The 18,854-nt window shown below is 43.0% G+C and overlaps 1 protein-coding gene across 2 annotated transcripts in view; it reads left to right on the top strand.

Moving 5' to 3' along the window:
- FADS2 (fatty acid desaturase 2) overlaps positions 1-18,854 on the top strand; it is a 62,833-nt gene that overhangs the window by 28,373 nt on the left and 15,606 nt on the right. For both annotated transcript variants that reach the window (XM_040328418.1, XM_040328419.1), the window contains exons 4-9: positions 1,564-1,761; positions 3,755-3,856; positions 7,109-7,234; positions 10,544-10,604; positions 11,973-12,049; positions 15,706-15,803. In XM_040328418.1, the coding sequence (XP_040184352.1) occupies positions 1,564-1,761; positions 3,755-3,856; positions 7,109-7,234; positions 10,544-10,604; positions 11,973-12,049; positions 15,706-15,803 (662 nt within the window). The remainder of the gene's footprint in view (positions 1-1,563; positions 1,762-3,754; positions 3,857-7,108; positions 7,235-10,543; positions 10,605-11,972; positions 12,050-15,705; positions 15,804-18,854) is intronic.

The following is an 18,854-nucleotide window of genomic DNA, read 5'->3' as shown; positions in this document are numbered from 1 at the left end:
TTATCTGCAGTCTTCTTTTCTCTACATCTGTTCAAAGTGCTGAATTATAAAGCTTGTCTAATAATTCAGAAAAAAGGGTGCAGAGAGCTGAAGTTACACTCTGCAGAGCTCAGTGAGTAGAGTTCTGAGAGATGATTGGAAGGAAGGGACACTGCCCCCTCCTCACAGCACACAGGAACAGAGCTGAGGCTGTCAATCAGCTGGAGATCCCTTGCCTGTCACCATTTTTCTCTTGGTGTCAGGAAAACTTGTGAGGCCCCATACACACGACCGAGTTTCTCGGCAGAATTCAGCCAGAAACTCGGTCGGAGCTGGATTCTGCCGAGAAACTCGGTCGTGTGTACACTTTTCACCGAGGAAGCCGACGAGGAACTCGTCGGGCCGAAAAGAGAACATTTCCTCGTTGTTCAGAGAGGAAAGTCGGCCCGCCGAGATATCGGCGGCTTCCACACTGAACTCGACGAGGAACTCGATGTGTTTGGCACGTTGAGTTCCTCGGACGTGTGTACGGGGCCTCAGAAGTGAATCATGCTGATAGCAGAGGACTGAAGCAGCAGACAAAAATTACACTTAGTGCTCTTAATTAAGACAAGTACACACTAAGGGGCAGATCCTCAAAGAAATTACGCCGGCGTATCTGTTGATACGCCGCGTAATTTCAAATTTTGCGCGTCGTATCTTTGTTTTGGTATCCACCAAACAAGATACGACGGCATCTGTGTTAGATCTGACAGGCGTACGCCTTAGTACGCCGTCGGATCTAAGATGCAATTTTCCGGCGGCCGCTGGGTGGTGTTCACGTCGTAATCCGCGTCGAGTATGCAAATTAGCTATTTCCGACGATCCACGAACGTACGAGCGGCCGTCGCATTCTTTTACGTCGTTTCCGTTCGGCTTTTTCCAGCGTATAGTTAAAGCTGCTATCTGGTGGCGTACTCAATGTTAAGTATGGCCGTCGTTCCCGCGTATAATTTTGAAAATTTTACGTCGTTTGCGTAAGTTGTCCGTGAATGGGGCTGGACACCATTTACGTTAATGTCCTTGCGACGTCATTTGGAGCAATGCACCCTGGGAGTTTTGACGGGTGGGGCATGCGCAGTTCGTTCGGCGCGGGGATGCGCTTCATTTAAATGAAACACGCCCCCTACTCGCCGCATTTGAATTCCGCGCCCTTACGCCGCGAGAGATACACTACGCCGACGTAACTTACGGCGCAAATTCTTTCAGGATTCAAGGATTTGCAAAGTAAATTACAGCAGGGTAGCGTATCTCACATACGCTGCGCCCACTCAATTGTATGTGGATCTGCCCCTAAAGGGGGATATGCTTTGTTCATATTTCATGTCTGAGGTTTACAACCACTTTAAGAACAGCAAACAAAAAATTCAAGTATATGAAGGTTACATTTAGGAAAGCAGACCCAGTCTATGTGGGAAAGAACTGTTGACTTGCGTTTTGTTTGGAGCCACCATGAAGAGATTGCTAGATTCATGTTCATTTAAAGAATCATTCAGATTTTATTGCAGTGTTAAGCTTTCTTTATGCAATATTTTCTTCATACAGATGGAGCAAGTGGAAGACTTTCAGAAATTACGCAAAACAGCAGAAGACATGGGACTTTTCAAAGGCAGTGTGCTGTTCTTCGGTCTCTACCTATCACACATCCTGGTCCTAGAGGTTCTCGCCTGGGCTACCCTCTACTACCTTGGCACTGGATGGATACCAACCCTAATCACCATTCTGTTCCTCTCAATTTCTCAGGTCATTTCAATTCATCGTAAATCAATTGCCTGGTGAATTAGTTAATTCTTGTAAGAGGCCTAATGGACTAATGTATAAAATATAAGGAAACCAAAGCGTGAACACGGTACCAATAAAATTCTTGGTTGAATTTGCTAAAATGGACAGGAAAATTACAGCTGTAATCTGATTGGGTGCTATACTATAAACAACTTAATCACTTTCCAGTTTCTCTAGTTTTATACATTACTCCACTGGTTAACACACTTGACCACTTCAGCCCCGGACCATTTGTCTGGCCAAAGACCAAAGCACTTTTTGCGATTCGGCACTGCGTCACTTTAACTGACAATTGCGCGGCCGTGCGTCGTGGCTCCCAAACAAAATGTACTCTCCCCCCCCCTCCACAAATAGAGCTATAAACAAAAATAGAGCGACAATTTTGAAAAAAAATCATTATTTTTTCTTTTTTATCCCCCTAATATATATATATATACATATATCTCTAAAAAATCCTCAGTTTAGGACGATACGTATTCTTCTACATATTTTTGGTAAAAAAAAAAATCGCAATAAGCGTCTATTGATTGGTTTGCGCAAAAGTTATAGCGTCTACAAAATAGGGGACAGTTTTATGGCATTTTTTTTATATTTATTTTTTACTAGTAATGGCGGCGATCAGCGATTTTTATCAGGACTGTGACATTATGGCGGACACATCGGACACTTTTGACACATTTTTGGGACCATTGGCATTTATACAGCGATCAGTGCTATAAAAATGCAGTGATTACTGTAAAAATGCCACTGGCAGGAAAGGGGTTAACACTAGTGGGTTAATTGTGTTCCCTAATGTGTGTTCTAACTGTAGGGGATGGGACTGACCTAGAGGAAATTACAGATCGTGATCAGCGACTTTTATCGTGACTGCGACATTATGGCAGATACATCGGACACTTTTGAATCCATTTTGGGACCATTGTAATTTTTACAGCGATCAATGCTATAAAAATGCACTGATTACTGTAAAAATGACACTGGCAGTGAAGGGGTTAACCTGTAGGGGGGCGCTGAAGGGGTTAAGTGTGTCCTAGGGAGTGATTCTAAGGCTGCATTCACACCTGAGCGTCGGTTGTTTTTTTGGGCGTTTTTTTCCGCGCGTATTCATGCTTATTTGCGCGTTTGCATACAGCGTTGTCCGACGTTTTTGTACTTCGACGTTTTTTATTTTAGCCAATAGGAAAAATTATCATCTTTTCATCACTTGTTGCTATGTTGGTAGATTTTTTTAATCTTCTGCATGGGCGACAAGTTCTATTGATTAAAGCGACGAAACGCCCGTAGCAAACGCCCGTTGTCGCACAAGTCGCTTGAATCGAGCGTTTCCATTACTTTCTATGGGAAATGGAAACGCTCAAATACGCCCAAACCGCACGATACGCGCGACAAAAAAAGGTCCGGGACTTGTTTGAGCTTCGCGCGACAGGCGTTTGGGCGTTCGGCGTTCAGGTGTGAATAGTCACCATAGCAAATAATGTTATTTCATCCCTCTGGCGTTTGTGAGCGTAGTGCTTCAGGCGTAAAAACGCCTAGGTGTGAATGGAGCCTAACTGTTAGGGGGCGTGACTACGAGTGACACATCACTGATCGCTGCTCCCGATGAGAGGGAGCATTCGATCAGTGACATGTCACTAGGAAGAACGAGGAGATGTTGTGTTTACACTGACATCTCCCCGCTCTTCTGCTCTGTGACACGATCGTGGGACACCGGCGGACATTGAGTCCGCGGGGCCCGCGGGCACGTCATGGAGCTTGCGACAGGGTCACGAGCACGAAGCTGCCGGCGCACGACCACACAGCAGAAAATTAAAGGGGACGTACCTGTACGCCCATTTGCCTGTCCGTGCCATAAATCTGCGTGCGGCGGTCCTTAAGCGGTTAAAGATATTCATTTTGTGCTGTTAATTTCAGTACCCTGGATGTATATATTCATGTTACATGTATTTTTCTGCAGGCCCAGGCTGGTTGGCTGCAACATGACTTTGGACACTTATCTGTCTTCAAGACGTCAAAATGGAATCATATCGGCCATAAATTCGTCATTGGCCATCTGAAGGTGCTGTCACAGGGGGGTGATTAGCTGTATTATGGAAATATAATTCAGATCCTAGATATGACATCTGATCTATAGCATACACATAGATGAGGAGAATATAAACAGATTATGTAGATTTTCTGTACATTTAGGTAGAAACACAGTATATTGGTAATTTAAGAAAATCATATTATGTGTGGATAATGTTATGAGATTAAGGGGTAATGATTAAGAGGTAGATAAGCATACCTATCAGTGTGGGTTCAGTACACCATTTTTCAGACTCATATAAGTATTATTTGGGGAAAGTTCCAAAAACGGGGGGAATAAAAAAGAGATCCTCACTGATGCGAAAAGTGAATCTAGATAATTTGTATAGACCTGTGCTTTGGAATTATTATTTTTTTTAAATATAAAATCTTTATTTATGCAAAACAAAGTAACATGTCGCATTAAGCATTTCCACAAGTGTAAAAATTGAAGATCCAAAAGACATGCATAATATACGCAAGCACACAAAATACATCAACATACTAGTAGCTGTAACTCTGTTACGAGGTAGTAGCATATATATATAGACCCAGAACATGAAAAATAATGTAACAGGTGGGTTCTAGAGCCACTCCTGGACTGTCAGAGACAATTAGGCCTCGTACACACGACCGAGGAACTCGACGGGCGAAACACATCGTTTTCCTCGTAGAGCTCCTTGTTAGGCTGTCGAGAAACTCGACAAGCCAATTTTCTCCATTCCCGTCAAGGAACCTCTGCAAAAAAATATCCCCCAGCAAGTTTCTTGCTGGTTTTTGCCGAGAAACTTGGTCGTGTGTACGAGGCCTTAAAGTGCTAAGTTGACAACAATGTGGCCCATCTGGCCCTGATGTTGAGGGAGGGGGTCCAAAATAGCCTCCATCAGACCTCCCCCAATAGGCCACCACCACAAGGGCTGGAAAACACATTTAAGGAGACCCCCTTTTACTCATTTTGCCCATGTTCCCTCACTGCTCCTTCTTATGTCACAGCAGGTGACACTATCCTGCAGTTCCAGCTATGGTAAGGCATGTCACCTGCCCTCCCGTGACAGTGTTCAGATGTAGCAGCCAATCTTTAGCTTTGAACACCATCAACATGACTGAGGGAGTGACATTACCTCTTCTTTGGGTTGCAGTCGTGGACACAGATAATTGCAATGCAATCCAATGCAATGGGCATCAGAAGAAGTGGTGAGGCAGCAGAGGCAAGGTGAGTATAAAGCAGTGGTCATCAACCCTGCCCTCAGGACCCACTAACAGGCCAGATTGTATGTATTACCTTGGGGAGGTGCAGACTAGAATACTGCAATCACTGAGCAGCAAATTATATCACCTGTGATGTATTTCAGTAAGGGCTCTTTCACACGGGCGGCCCGTTCAGGTCCGCCTGCCAGTTTTTTAGGCGGACCTGAACGGGCGCTCCGTGCTCCTCTATAGAGCCGCGGACATCCGACCCGCTCCGATCCGCCAAAGTGTGACAGAGGAAAAACCTACTTTTCCATCCGTCTGGCAGATCGAATCGGGTGAACACAGACAGACGGTCCGTGTTCATCCGATCCCCCCATAGGGGAGAGCGGAGAAAAGACAGGGCGGTCCCTGCACAGTGTGCGGGGACCGCCCTGTCATCTGCCGGCTCAGCGGGGATCAACGGAGCAATCCCCGCTGAGCAAGCGGAGGTTCAAGGGGCGGATCATTACTGATCCGCCCTGTGTGAAAGGGGCCTTATCTTGCAAACCTGGCCTGTTAGTGGGCCCTGAGGACAGGGTTGATGACCACTGGTATAAAGGACAGAGCATTGTGACTTTGCCCTGCAGGGACAAGATGACAGTGTCAAAGGGAATCTACTGTAAGTTTTGATCAATCTAATTTTAAGTTTTGATCAATTTTATATAATGTTAGCATGTTTATAAACGATTATTTAATATGTTTCCCATATGTTTAAAATTGCTACATCACAAATATGCATTTAATACAGTTCTGTCAGAGAATGCTGGACTATCTAGTAAGAAAGCCCAGCACTAGCTCTGCACTTGACTGCTCCCTCCTAATTGAAGTTTTGGCTCTGTATGCTTTTTCCCTGAACATAAAACATAAATGAAGAACGTGTATACAAAGCCATTATGGATTCCTTTTAAAGGTCCTTGCCAGATGGTTGGCCATCCATTTTCTGTATTTTCCAATACAAGGAAACTGCATAGATGTGACTATCTTTATGGGGTGCCATAGGATCTGTTTCCATTGAGGTGTTTAAGGATAAAGATCTTGCCAGGTGTATTTTTGAGTGTGTTTGAATGGCTTTTTTTCCATCTGTGCCAGTTTAAGTGGGGTCTTTCAAAGAAATCACAGGTACAACACTTGCACAATGCAATGTTCATTGATTGGTGCACAAAATTCTTATGAAATTTACTTTTCTCTTTTTTTTATGAATTGTATAACGTTTCAGTGAGCTCTCAGACCGTTGCCAATCAGATATTTTTGATTCTGTTTTAAGGAGTTCAGAGCACTCAAAGTGCTGAAAAAAGGCTCAAATGTTCCAGGTTTATTAACTCTGAAGCACAATTTAGAACAGATGAGCCCACTTCAATTACTCTTCAATGAAATGGTCCCCTACTTTTTTCAAAAGATTGTTTATTGATATTCTATTCACTATTACAAGCACAATGAAACGGTCTGCAGTAGATCTAGGTATATATATATATATATATAAGATATAAGATATAAGATATATATAAGAAGGCCAGTATGGTGGCCTGAGTTTATGGGAGGAGCCCGGAGGGTATTTAAGCAGCCCACTCACACATGCTCTTTGTCGGTTCAGTGTGCGGTACTACACGTCACTGGGCCGACTCTTCCCGGGCTCACCTCATGTCCGTGAGTCTGCGCATTCAATCGCATTCGACACCCTCCCGCCCTTCCCTTTTTCAGGGCACTTCTCAGCATATCCTTCTTCAATTAACTACCCATTACTTACCTTGGGTATGCCCCCTTTTCTTGGCATACTGACCAGACCACCAAGGCACACTTCAGGTCTATTTATGTTGTAAGTCTTGTCGCATGTTTATGTGATCCACATCTCTCTCGGTCAGAGGGTAACGACCATAAATATATATATATATATAGATGTGATAGAAAACAAGTCATTCACAAACATGGGTAACATCTAGGGAGATGTGGGAGTTGTAGAGCTTTGTATTGATATTCAATCTTGCTGCTTAGCTTACTTGAGCCCATCTGCCATCAGGGAGCTTCAGCCAACTGGTGGAACCATCGGCATTTTCAGCACCATGCCAAACCTAACATATTCAGCAAGGATCCAGATGTCAACATGGTCCACATTTTTGTGTTGGGTGACACCCAGCCTGTGGAGGTAAGTGCCACATATAACTGTGCAATCGGTCATATAATCATTTACTAGCAAATGTGTGACTGTTCATTATTGGTGTAATTTTTGGAATGGGTGCAGTTTGTTAATTGTCATAATTGTGTGCTTGTGTAATGTTTAATACAAGATATTTAAGTTTTATTTTGTGTATGTACTATCTGATAAAGAATAATTGCTACTGGCCACTGGGAGGGTTAACATAGCTCCCAACTGTCCCTGATTTTGAGGGACTGTCTCTGATTTGGAGCAATGTCCCTCTGTCCCTCTTTCCTCTTCATTTGTCCCTCATTTTGGCCAGATCTATATAGATGTGTATAAAATGTACTTTTTATCTATCAAAAAGTGTTTTCCAGCGCTAAACCTTTCATCTCATTTCTAAATTGCTGCATTTGTAAATTCCATAAGCAAATATAAAGGAATAGTAATGGTAAAATAAGCACTTGTGGGTTTAACCAATCTTGTTTTTCTTGTACAATTCTCCTTTAAGGGGGTGTGGTAAGGGGTGTGTCCTATGCCTGCATACTTTTGCTAATAGGTGTCCCTCATTCCCATCTCAAAAGGTTGGGAGGTGTGGGTTAAGGCACTCTAAAAAATACCCACTGTAGGGATAATGCTAATAGCCTGGAGACCTCTCACTGAGGGGGTTATTGCACATAATCTTGTGACATGCCACCGACAATTGAATGCTTACTCTGGAGACTTGTCCTGTTCTTTGGCTGGTAAATGCACATACCCTGCTGGTGTAAAAACTGGTTGATGAGCGCTGTGTAATGGAGGTACTTTCAATATTGGCATCAATTCTGGGAAGGGAGCTGTGTGGGCGCAGGATACAGAAGAAAGCCCAATATGTATGTGCTGGTGGAAGGATTTTACTGGTAGAACATGCCCTGCTCTGTTAAACTCAGGACTGGAGCCAGAATCCCTCTTGGGGAAACAGGACATGGCAATCCAGCTTGAACACTAAAAAGAGCTGGCATCATAATAGAAGCAATTTATCTCAGGCCTTTTAGATATACTGGGCCAGATTCTCAAAGGCGTTACGACGGCGCAACACCATTAGCGCCGTCGTAACTCCTCATCTGGCCCCGGGTATCTATGCGACTGATTCTTAGAATCAGTTGCGCATAGATACCCATTAGATCTGACATGCGTAAGGCTGTTACGCTGTCAGATCTTAAAAGTAATTTTTTTTCCCGCCGCTAGGTGTCGCATCGTCGTTTTCCCCGTCGTCTATGCAAATGAGGTAAGTACGCGAGATTCCCGAACCTACGCGCGTCCGACGCTGAGAATTTACGTTGTTTCCGTAGCGTACACGACGCGTAAGGTTGCCCCTGCTATTAGCAGGGGCAACCAATGTTAACTATGGCCGTCGTTCCCGCGTCGAAGTTTTAAAAAAATACGTTGTTTGTGCTGGACGCCATTTACGTAAACGTCTAAGCAAATGACGTCGGGGCGACGTCATTTAGCGCAATGCACGTCGGGTAATTTACCTGACGGAGCATGCGCAGTACGCTCGGCGCGGGAGCGCGCCTAATTTAAATGGTGCCCGCCCCATTTGAATTGGGCGGGCTTGCGCCGAGCGAATTAACGATACACCATGTAAGTGTTCTGAGAATCAGGATGTAAACCTGTAAACCTGCGGCGGTGTAGCGTACAGGACATACATTACGCTGCCCAGGAGCAACGTTAATGTATGAGAATCTGGCCCACTGTGACTATAGATGCATGTGAAGAGCAAAAAAACAACTTCAATCAGCTTAAAGTGGAGGTTCACCCGGAAATAACATTTTTTAACCTTAGATTCCTGCTCATTTTGTCTAGGGGAATCGACTATTTTTTTTTAAATCGAAGCTGTACTTACCGTTTTAGAGAGCGATCTTCTCCGCCGCTTCCGGGTATGGGCTGCGGGACTGGGCGTTCCTATTTTGATTGACCGTCTTCCGAGAGGCTTCCGACGGTCGCATCCATCGCGTCACGATTTTCCGAAAGTAGCCGAACGTCGGTGCACAGGCGCAGTATAGAGCCGCACCGACGTTCGGCTTCTTTCGGCTACCCGTGACGCGATGGATGTGACCGTCGGAAGCCTGTCGGAAGACTGTCAATCAAAATAGGAACGCCCAGTCCCGAAGACCAACCCCGGAAGCGGCGTAGAAGATCGCTCTCTAAAACGGCAAGTACAGCTTCGATTTTAAAACAAATAACCGATTCCCCTAGACAAAATGAGCATCAATCTAAGGGTAATTTTTTTTTTATGGGTGAACTCCCGCTTTAACCAGATTTAATGCTTGTGATGTGGTCAAAGTGCAAGAAATTATCTGGTCTAAAAAGGACCCATACTGTCCACATAAGCTTGTTTTATACCGACCATGCTCAATTAATTCTAACAAATTTCACAGAGATGTTAGAAATACATGTCTTCCTACTGGAATCCTCGATCCTTGGTCTTCACTCCTTGATGCCAATCACATGGTCTCCACCAAATAGGAGCAGCAGAGTTCAAGCAAAGCTTCTTCAAGAAGGACCAAGTAAACAATAGTTCTAAACTGCTCATTTGACCTAGAAAGGTGGGGAGACGCATTTCTAGGCCTCCAGGAGAAAGGATGATATACCAGATAAATGTTTATAATTTTGAGGGTTTATATTAGTTTATGTGGACTCAATAGAGTAGCCTTTGTCTAATCCTTGTACTGTTTGTACTACTTTACATGAAATAAGGGTTACGTGAACCAGTACGTTGGAAATACTACGGCTGATATTGACCTATTTTCTCAGTCTTGAGTTTCTACGTGAAAAATGTTCATGTATTCAATTTTGAGAAGGATATTTGACTCCTGCCTGGTTAGTCTTCTTACATGGCTTTCTAACATGGAACGATTCAATGAGGTCAGCCCTATCAATCTGCAGCACCAAGGGCCCTTTCACATGGGGCGGATCAGTAATGACCGTGTTCCTGTTCGTGTCCGTGTTCACCCAATCTGATCCATAGACGGAAGGAAAAATAGGGGTTTCCTCCGTCTGAAGAATCGGAGGAATGCGGAAGCGGGTGAGATAGGGTGTCAGCGGATGTATGTCCCTTTTTCATCCGTACATGGATGGATTAAATAAAGCGGACATGCAGTCCGCCCGTGTGAAAGGGGCCTAAGACTTTTTGATAATCACAGTTTATGAAAAATATTTTAAGTTGATTATGAAATTTACTTATATTGTATTTATCTAACATAATAACAAACTTGGTGCTGTGGATGACATCCAACACTGATTTGCAATTAATTCTGTTCTCCCATCTCCTCACAGTATGGGAAGAAGAAGTTAAAGTACCTGCCGTATAATCACCAACATCACTATTTTTTCTTGAGTGAGTATATGCACTATAATTTAATTGTTTAACCATTTTGAGGCATCTCCATGCTTTGCTCCAGACAATAGCCTATGTTTGTGGTATGGATAAAGGACAATCCGCAACTCCATACATGATCTTTAAATCAGTCCGAATTTATTATATCTCCATAAGAATATGTTTGTGGTATAGTCCCAGTTTTTTCAACCCCAGAGAGGCTATACCAACAATGTTCATGATGTTACCTAAAGGGGTTGTAAAGGCACACGTTTTTTCACCTTAATGCATTCTATGCATTAAGGTGAAAAAACATCCGAGGGATTAGCGGCCCTCCAGCCCCCCGTTTACTTACCTTACCCCCTCGAAAGTCCCGCGCCGTGAACGCGCTGGCTTCTCGGCCGGGCTTCTCGGCTCATTCACTGGTTGATTGAAAGCAGCGCAGCCATTGGCTGGCACTGCTGTCAATCACATCCAATGACGTGGTGCGCCGGGGGGCAGGGCCGAGTGATACAGTCTGCGGCTATGGCCGCAGGCTGTATTACGGGAGCGAGCCCACAAGAACTAACCCCCATGGGAGAGAACTCGCATTAGGGGTTTGTTTCTTGCGGGAAGGAGCCTAACCAGCCGCCAAGGGACCCCAGAAGACGAGGGTCGGGGCCACTCTGTGCAAAACGAGCTGCACAGTGCAGGTAAGTATAACATCTTTGTTGTTTAAAAAAAAATAATTACCTTTACAACCCCTTTAAGAATGGACGCATCTGGTGGGGATTCATCAGGCTGGAGAAGGGTGTTCATGTTTAATTCCGAAATGTTAAAACTATGGAAAGTTGGCCTAACACTATGTACCCTTAAAAAAAAAAAATAACAACCAGCATTTTAGAACAGAACACTAAGGCCGCGTACACACGGTCGGTCCAAACCGATGAAAACGGACTGAGGTTCAGTTTCATCGGTCCAAACCGACCGTGTGTACGGCCCATCGGACTTTTGTCCTTCAGACCAAAGTTTTAGAACTTGCTTTAAAATCGGACTGATGGACGCCTGACCGTCGGTCAAAACCGATGGTTAGTACACAAAAATCATCGGTTCAAAACCCGCGCATGCTCAGAATCAAGTCGACGCATGCTTGGAAGCATTGAACTTCGTTTTTTTCAGCACGTCGTGTGTTTTACGTCAGCGCGTTCTGACCCGATCGGTTTTTGAACTGATGGTGTGTACGCACATCAGACCATCAGTCAGCTTCAGCGGTGAACCGATGAAAATGGTCCGTCGGACCATTCTCATCAGATGGATCGACCGTGTGTACGCGCCTAATAGGCAACATGATCTGTAGAGACTGATCTTGAACTTTGATTTTCTAAAAAGTATTATTTATTTTTTGTGCAGTTGGTCCCCCACTTCTGATCCCAGTGTATTTCACAGTCCAAATTATGAAGACTATGATAACCCGCAAGGATTGGGTGGTAAGTGATTTCTACTACCCCCCGTTCACATAACAATGTGCTGTATGCCCAATAAAACGTGTAAGCATAAGAATTTCCAGTCAAAGAGAAGATCACCCAAAACTGCCTGATGAAGGGTTCCTTGCATGATCCAAAAATTTCACATATCTTTTATATGACTAAAAAAAATGTTTGAAATTATTGCAAGCGCCCAGAGGCGATTCAGTTCGCATGTGTTGCACTATATAAGTTTCTCACTCACTCACTCATATCTTGGTGTGCAACAACATCCTAACTTGCACAAACACACATAATTTTTTAGTCATTTGTTAGGACTGTCTGGATTTTAGTCACAGGAGATAAAATAATGATGTACAAATGCTAAATATAAAAAAATATATAAATGCCTTTATCTATTCACTCACCTTCATAATGACCCATGTCTTAGATACACTTCCTAAGTAGCTGCAAAAAATAAGATCTACAACCACAAGGCGCATGCCAAAAGTGCTATTTATTTCTGTCTGGTCGATATGTCTTATAGGAAATCTGTACTGGGAGAAATATTAAGGCTTGGCCTCTTTTTGAAATTGCTTGTTGGCTATATATGGTCTCAATACCTTTTGAATTATAACAAGCATACAGTATGTAAGGTTAAAGACATATCAGAACCTCTGGTCTGACTATGTGGTTTGTGAAATTAATCAGAGAGCCACTATTACAGCCAGAGAGCAAGCATTTTACAAAGATTTCAGCAGTGGCTTCCATATTTCTTAATACAGATTTCCTTTAATTATGGACAGCTATAAGAGATAACAAATATTTGTATATAAAAAAAAGAAATTCTAACGGCTTGTATCAATGGGCTTTTGTTCAGGTCAGACGGGTTTTGCATTATTGTACAGGTCTATAGGATTTCAAAATTCTCTTGAAGCAGGTCAAATGCAGCTTTAATGAATTCTGAATGCTCAAAGCTGATCGAAACAGGCCCTAATGATGAATATTTTTAGGCATATTTCATGACAGGAAGGACGTTAGGTGGATCTGGGTGCGGTTTTGGTGGAAGGTTATGTCTTGTCTTTGTTATAAAAAAAAAAAAAAAAGAGAGGAAAAAACTCTGCGTTAAACCCACTATCAAGTGAAGAAAAAAATTAAAAATATACTACTAACCACTTCCATACAGGGCACGTATACACCTTCCCGCCCAAGCCAATTTTCAGCTTTCAGCACTGTCGCACTTTGAATGGCAATTGCGCGGTTGTACCCAAACAAAATTGGCGTCCTTTTTTTCCCACAAATAGAGCTTTCTTTTGGTGGTATTTGATCACCTCTGCGTTTTTTTTTTTTGCGCAACAACTAAAAAAAGACTGAAAATTTTGAAAAAAAAATACGTTTTTATTTTTTTCTGTAATTTTTTTTGTAAATAAGTAAGTTTTCTCTTTCAATTACGGGCACTGATATGGCGGCACTGATGGGCACCGATGAGATGGCACTGATGGACATCGATGAGGTAGTACTGACGGGCACAGATGAGGTGGCACTGATTGGCGGCGCTTGTATGCGGCACTGATGGGCACACATAGGCGGCACTGATGGGCACACATAGGCGGCACTGATGGGCACACATAGGCGGCACTGATGGGCACACATAGGCGGCACTGATGGGCACACATAGGCGGCACTGATGGGCACTCATGGGCGGCACTGATGGGCACTCATGAGCGGCACTGGGCACTCATAGGCGGCACAGATGGGCACTCATGGGCCGCACTGATGGCTACTTATGGGTGGCACAGATGGGCACTGATAGGTGGGCACTGGGCATGGATGGGCACTGTGGGGTGGCACTGATGGACACTGTAGAGTGGCACTGATGGACACTGTAGAGTGGCACTGATGGACACTGCAGAGTGGCACTGATGGACAATGTGGGGTGGCACTGATGGACACTGGGGCGACACTGATTTACCTATGTTGCCAATCAGTGCCCATTTGTGGGCACTGATTGGCATCTTTTTTTTTTTAAATGCTTTTTTTTTTTTTTTTCAGCCTTTTTTTTTTTTTTTCCAGCTTTTTTTTTTTTTTTCCAGCTTTTTTTTTTTTTCATCTGCCCTTCCCTGGTGGTCCAGGGTGGGCATCCCTGGTGGTCCATGTGGCGATTCGAGGGCGGGCTGCGCTGATAAACAATCAGCGCGAACCCCCCCTGTCAGGAGAGCCGCCGTTCGGCTCTCCTCTACTCGCGTCTGTCAGACGCGAGTGAGGAAGAGCCATCAACGGCTCTTCCTGTTTACATCGTGATCAGCCGTGATTCGACACGGCTGATCATGTGGTAAAGAGTCTCCGTGAGAGACTCTTTACCGAGATCGGTGTTGCAGGGTGTCAGACTGACACCCCGCAACAACGATCGCCGTGATGCGCGTCCCCGGGGGCGCGCAGCGGCATAGAATCCTGAGGACGTCATATGACGTCCAGTCAGGATTCTACAACCACTTTGCCGACGTCAATCTGTCATTGGCGGGCGGCAAGTGGTTAAAATAGGGAGTGAATAAAAAATGTGAAAAAATACATGTTTCAAAAGGAGGGATGCTGCTGCTTATGAAAGCCTAAATACTTAAAGCTCAAAGAAACATACAAACAGAAATAAGCGCGCAACCCAAATATTAAAGTGCAAAGGCTCAAAAAAAAGCTAGAGCGAACAAATAAAAATATATATAATCACTAAAGTGAAATATTTTCAGTGTATCAATGCACACACAAAATATTGTAAAAAACACAGCGTAGTTAGCTTGACCAAAGTGGTAACTACCCATAATAAAAGTAGTAAAAACAATATATGGTGAAATAAATTCCCCAAAAAATATATAGGAAAAGAAGGTTAACAGCAGGACACTTCCAGGGATCAGTTCACCGATCGCTGCAATACTCAATACAATATCTGGAAGAAGCTTGGATCTTTTTCTCAGCCAAAAGGATGTGAAAATACTGACTCTTACCAGACAAGATGGACCTCGGTTTAGGGAGGTCAATAAAGTGTGTGCATCAGCCCCGGTAAAGGATCACTCAACTCAGGGAGGGGTGCTTCGGTCTTGCGGGAAGTGAAAAACCTTCAGCTGTTTCTCCAGACCGAATCACACAGGAAGGCGGTAGTCAGATTCAACATAGCTTTAACCATACACTAAAATCTGAGAGTATTGACTCAATGGAAAAAAAGGAATAAGATCCTCATAGATATGAACCACAATAATCTTTCCTATCGGTGAACTGATCCCTGGAAGTGTCCTGCTGTTAACCTTCTTTTCCTATATATTTTTTTGGGACTTTATTTCACCATATATTATTTTTACTACCTTTTATTTTGGGTAGTTAACACTTTGGTCAATCTAACTACACTGTGTTTTTTACAATATTTTTTGTGTGCATTGATATAATTTTTTGTGTGTGCATTGATACACTGAAAATATTTCACTTTAGTGATTATATATATTTTTATTTGTGTGCACTAGCCTTTTTTTGAGCCTTTGCACTTTAATATTTGGGTTGCGCGCTTATTTCTGTTTGTATGTTGTCTTTGTTATAACTGTGGAAGATTGTGCTAATTCCTAAGGGTATTGACCTCATGGTATGTTAACACCTCTTTACATTGTATTATTTTATATTCCTATTATTATGTTTTACAGGATCTGGCTTGGTCTCTGTCTTACTATACTCGTTTTTTCTTCACATTTGTTCCTTACTTTGGAGTTTTAGGATCTATTGCCCTGCTCTCCACAGTCAGGTATGTAGCCCTGACTGACCTTAAACATCTGTAAATTTATTTTATTTACTGCTTATATTTATTATTAAAGCTTACCCAGCTTTTCCTGGTACATGGTAGCAAAATATCATGCAGGTCAGGAAATTATCAAATTAAAATGGTTAGACACTACCTGAGGGGATGACGCGAGTGGCATTTTCCTGCGCCCTCTTTCAGGCCCGTAAACTGCTTCCACTCCACTGAAAATCCCCTGATCCTTCTTCTGACAAGTTATGGGTGACTCATATGGGCAACACTATTATTTTTGAGAGATTTATATACCGACACCGGAAAATTTGAAAAGCTTTAGGCTCCTTGGCTTGATACGCCTGGCCTGATTCCTGGGGAACTTGTCCAAATGGGACTACTGAAATGTCATACCATTAATGTTAATGCATAATTGGAGATTTTCCTACCCTCGGGGACGGAAAATATAGATTTTATTAAAAACAGGAGGCGAGTATTATGCTATAATCTTTCTTTACTGTCATCCAGCAGCAAGAGAGTTAATGAAAAGAAAAAACGTTACACAGATAGGAATGCAAATGAACATAGGTAGACTGTCCAATCAGGTAACAGGAGTATGTTATAAAGGTGAGGTACAGGTGATATTCTTCCTCTTTCTTGATGATAAAACTAGACTGGAAATAACTTGAACTGGAAACTAATTGGAACAACTTGAACTGGAACTCATTCTTCAATATGTCATGAAGTCCACAGTAGAATAGGCGCATTAAGCTGAAAAAGAATGCATTATGTAAGAGCAAAATAAATCTTGAAGGGTAGGGTATTAGGGTGGGATAATACTCGCCTCCTGTTTTTAATAAAATCTATATTTTCCGTCCCCGAGGGTAGGAAAATCTCCAATTTTATGGCAAACAGGAGGCTCATATTATGCTAGTTCAAAGCTGTATACTCTAGAGCATTAAATAAACGTACAACCTATAGTTATAATACATTCATAGACACATGAGATTCAGGTCTAAAGTAGAAATTCTTAAAAGTGGATTCTAAAGACCAGTTTTCGGTTCGCATTAAATCTGATAGAGAACCACCTGATTGAAATACCTTAGTGGCCATTGCACCTCTGGTGGAGTGGGCGCCAAATATGGAAATGTCAATGCCTGCCAAATCCATGGTTTGTCTCACCCATCTAGCCAAGGTGGGTGAGGAAACTGGATGGAAGGGTTTGCAGTAGGAAATTAGTAATTGAGATGAGTCAGGGTCTCTAAAAGGTTGAGATTTGGTTTCATAGGTTTTTAGACATTGGACTACACAAAGGTTTGGATTGAAGGGAAAGGCCGGATAGAAGACCGAATGTAAGTTGGTCTATGTGCGTCTGAAAATGGAAAATTGAACACCCTGGGGAGAGAATTGTCTACGGGATATATCTAGGGCTTTTACATCCGCTACTCTTTTAAGGGAGATGAGACAAAGTAGTACTGTTAGTTTGAAAGATAGAAGTTTTAAAGACAGATTCTCATTATCACCCCAGGAGTTAAGAAAATTTAAGAGGATGAGGATTCTGAAATAGGTCTAGTAGAATAGAAGGGAATACTGGGAGTAATCGTGGGTAGTCTATGCTCATCTCCAGAGCCTGAGGGAACCATGTTTGGGATGGCCAGTAAGGGGTTATCAGAACTATGTTTGATTCTAGGTAACGTGTCAGAAGGAGAGCCCTTGATATTAGAGCAAAGGGGGGGAAAGCGTAAGATGTTCCTTTCGGTCAAATTTGTAGAAGGGCATCTGTCCCCAATGCTTCTGGGTCTGGACGCCAATTGAAATATGTTGGAATCTGTCTGTTCAGGCGTGATGCAAACAGATCTATCTGGAAAGGACCCCACAGGGAGTTTTAGATGTTGAAAAATTGTCTGGTTCAACATCCAATCGCTGGAATCTGTTAGATAACAGGGAATTCCAGTCTGCAATGGAATTGGATAGGCCTGGGATGTATTCCGCCTTCAATATAATGTTCTTGTCCAGGCAAAAATGCCAAAAATCCTTTGCAATGTTCGCCAAAGGTTTGGATTTTGTACCTCCTAAGCGATTGATGTATTGTACTGCGGATATGTTGTCCATGCGCAGTAGAATACAACAATCGGATCTGTCTCTCGCAAAACTCTTGAGAGCAAATGATCCCGCTAAGAGTTCGAGACAATTTATATGTAACAGAGCTTCGTCTGGAGACCATTTCCCTCCTGTTGTAAGAGGGCCGCAGCGAGCACCCCAACCTGAGTTGCTTGCGTCTGATTCTATTATTAAATCCGGATGTGGATGGAAAAAAGTCTTCCCATTCCACATCTGGATGTGAGTCAGCCACCAAAGTAATTCTTCTTTGGTGTCCGGAGTTTGTGTTATCTCGTCGGAATATGCCAAGCCGTCTCTTAGATGTTGGGCTTTTAGTCTCTGTAGTGCTCTGTAGTGTGGAGGTGCCCGAAATATCGCTTGAATGGAAGCTGATAATAGACCGACAATCCTCGCAATTGTCCGCAGAGATATTTGACTTTTGTTCAGGACTGAGCGAATCTCTCTTCTGATCGTCTTCAATTTCCTGTTTGGAAGACTCAGAAGGGATAGTTGGGTATTGACAAGAAAACCCATAAATTCTACCTCCTTTGAAGGGGTTAGGATGGATTTCTTGTAATTGATTATGAATCCCAGCATGTTCAGAAGGGATATCGTCCATTGAATGTGTAAATGAATAGTCTGAAGTGATTGTGCCATGATCAAAATGTCGTCTAAATATATTATTAGACGAACACCCCTGCTCCTTAGAGCTGCTACTACTGGTTTCAGTCGTTTCGTAAAGCACCAGGAGGCAGATGACAGACCGAATGGTAGACTGGTGAATTGCCATTTCTTGTTTTGCCACAGGAATTGAAGAAATGGTTGGGAATTCTCGTGCATGTGCACTGAAAGATAGGCATCATTCAGATCTATTTTTGCCAACCAGTCTCCTTGTAATAAAAGGTCTTTTAACAGGTGAATACCTTCCATTTTGAAATGGCGGTAATGGACGAAATTGTTTAGATA

This window comes from Rana temporaria, chromosome 11 (genome assembly GCF_905171775.1).
Source record: "Rana temporaria chromosome 11, aRanTem1.1, whole genome shotgun sequence".
Classification (NCBI taxonomy): Eukaryota; Metazoa; Chordata; class Amphibia; order Anura; family Ranidae; genus Rana; species Rana temporaria.
Note: the sequence above shows the minus strand (reverse complement) of the source record. Positions and strands in the feature narration are given on the sequence as shown.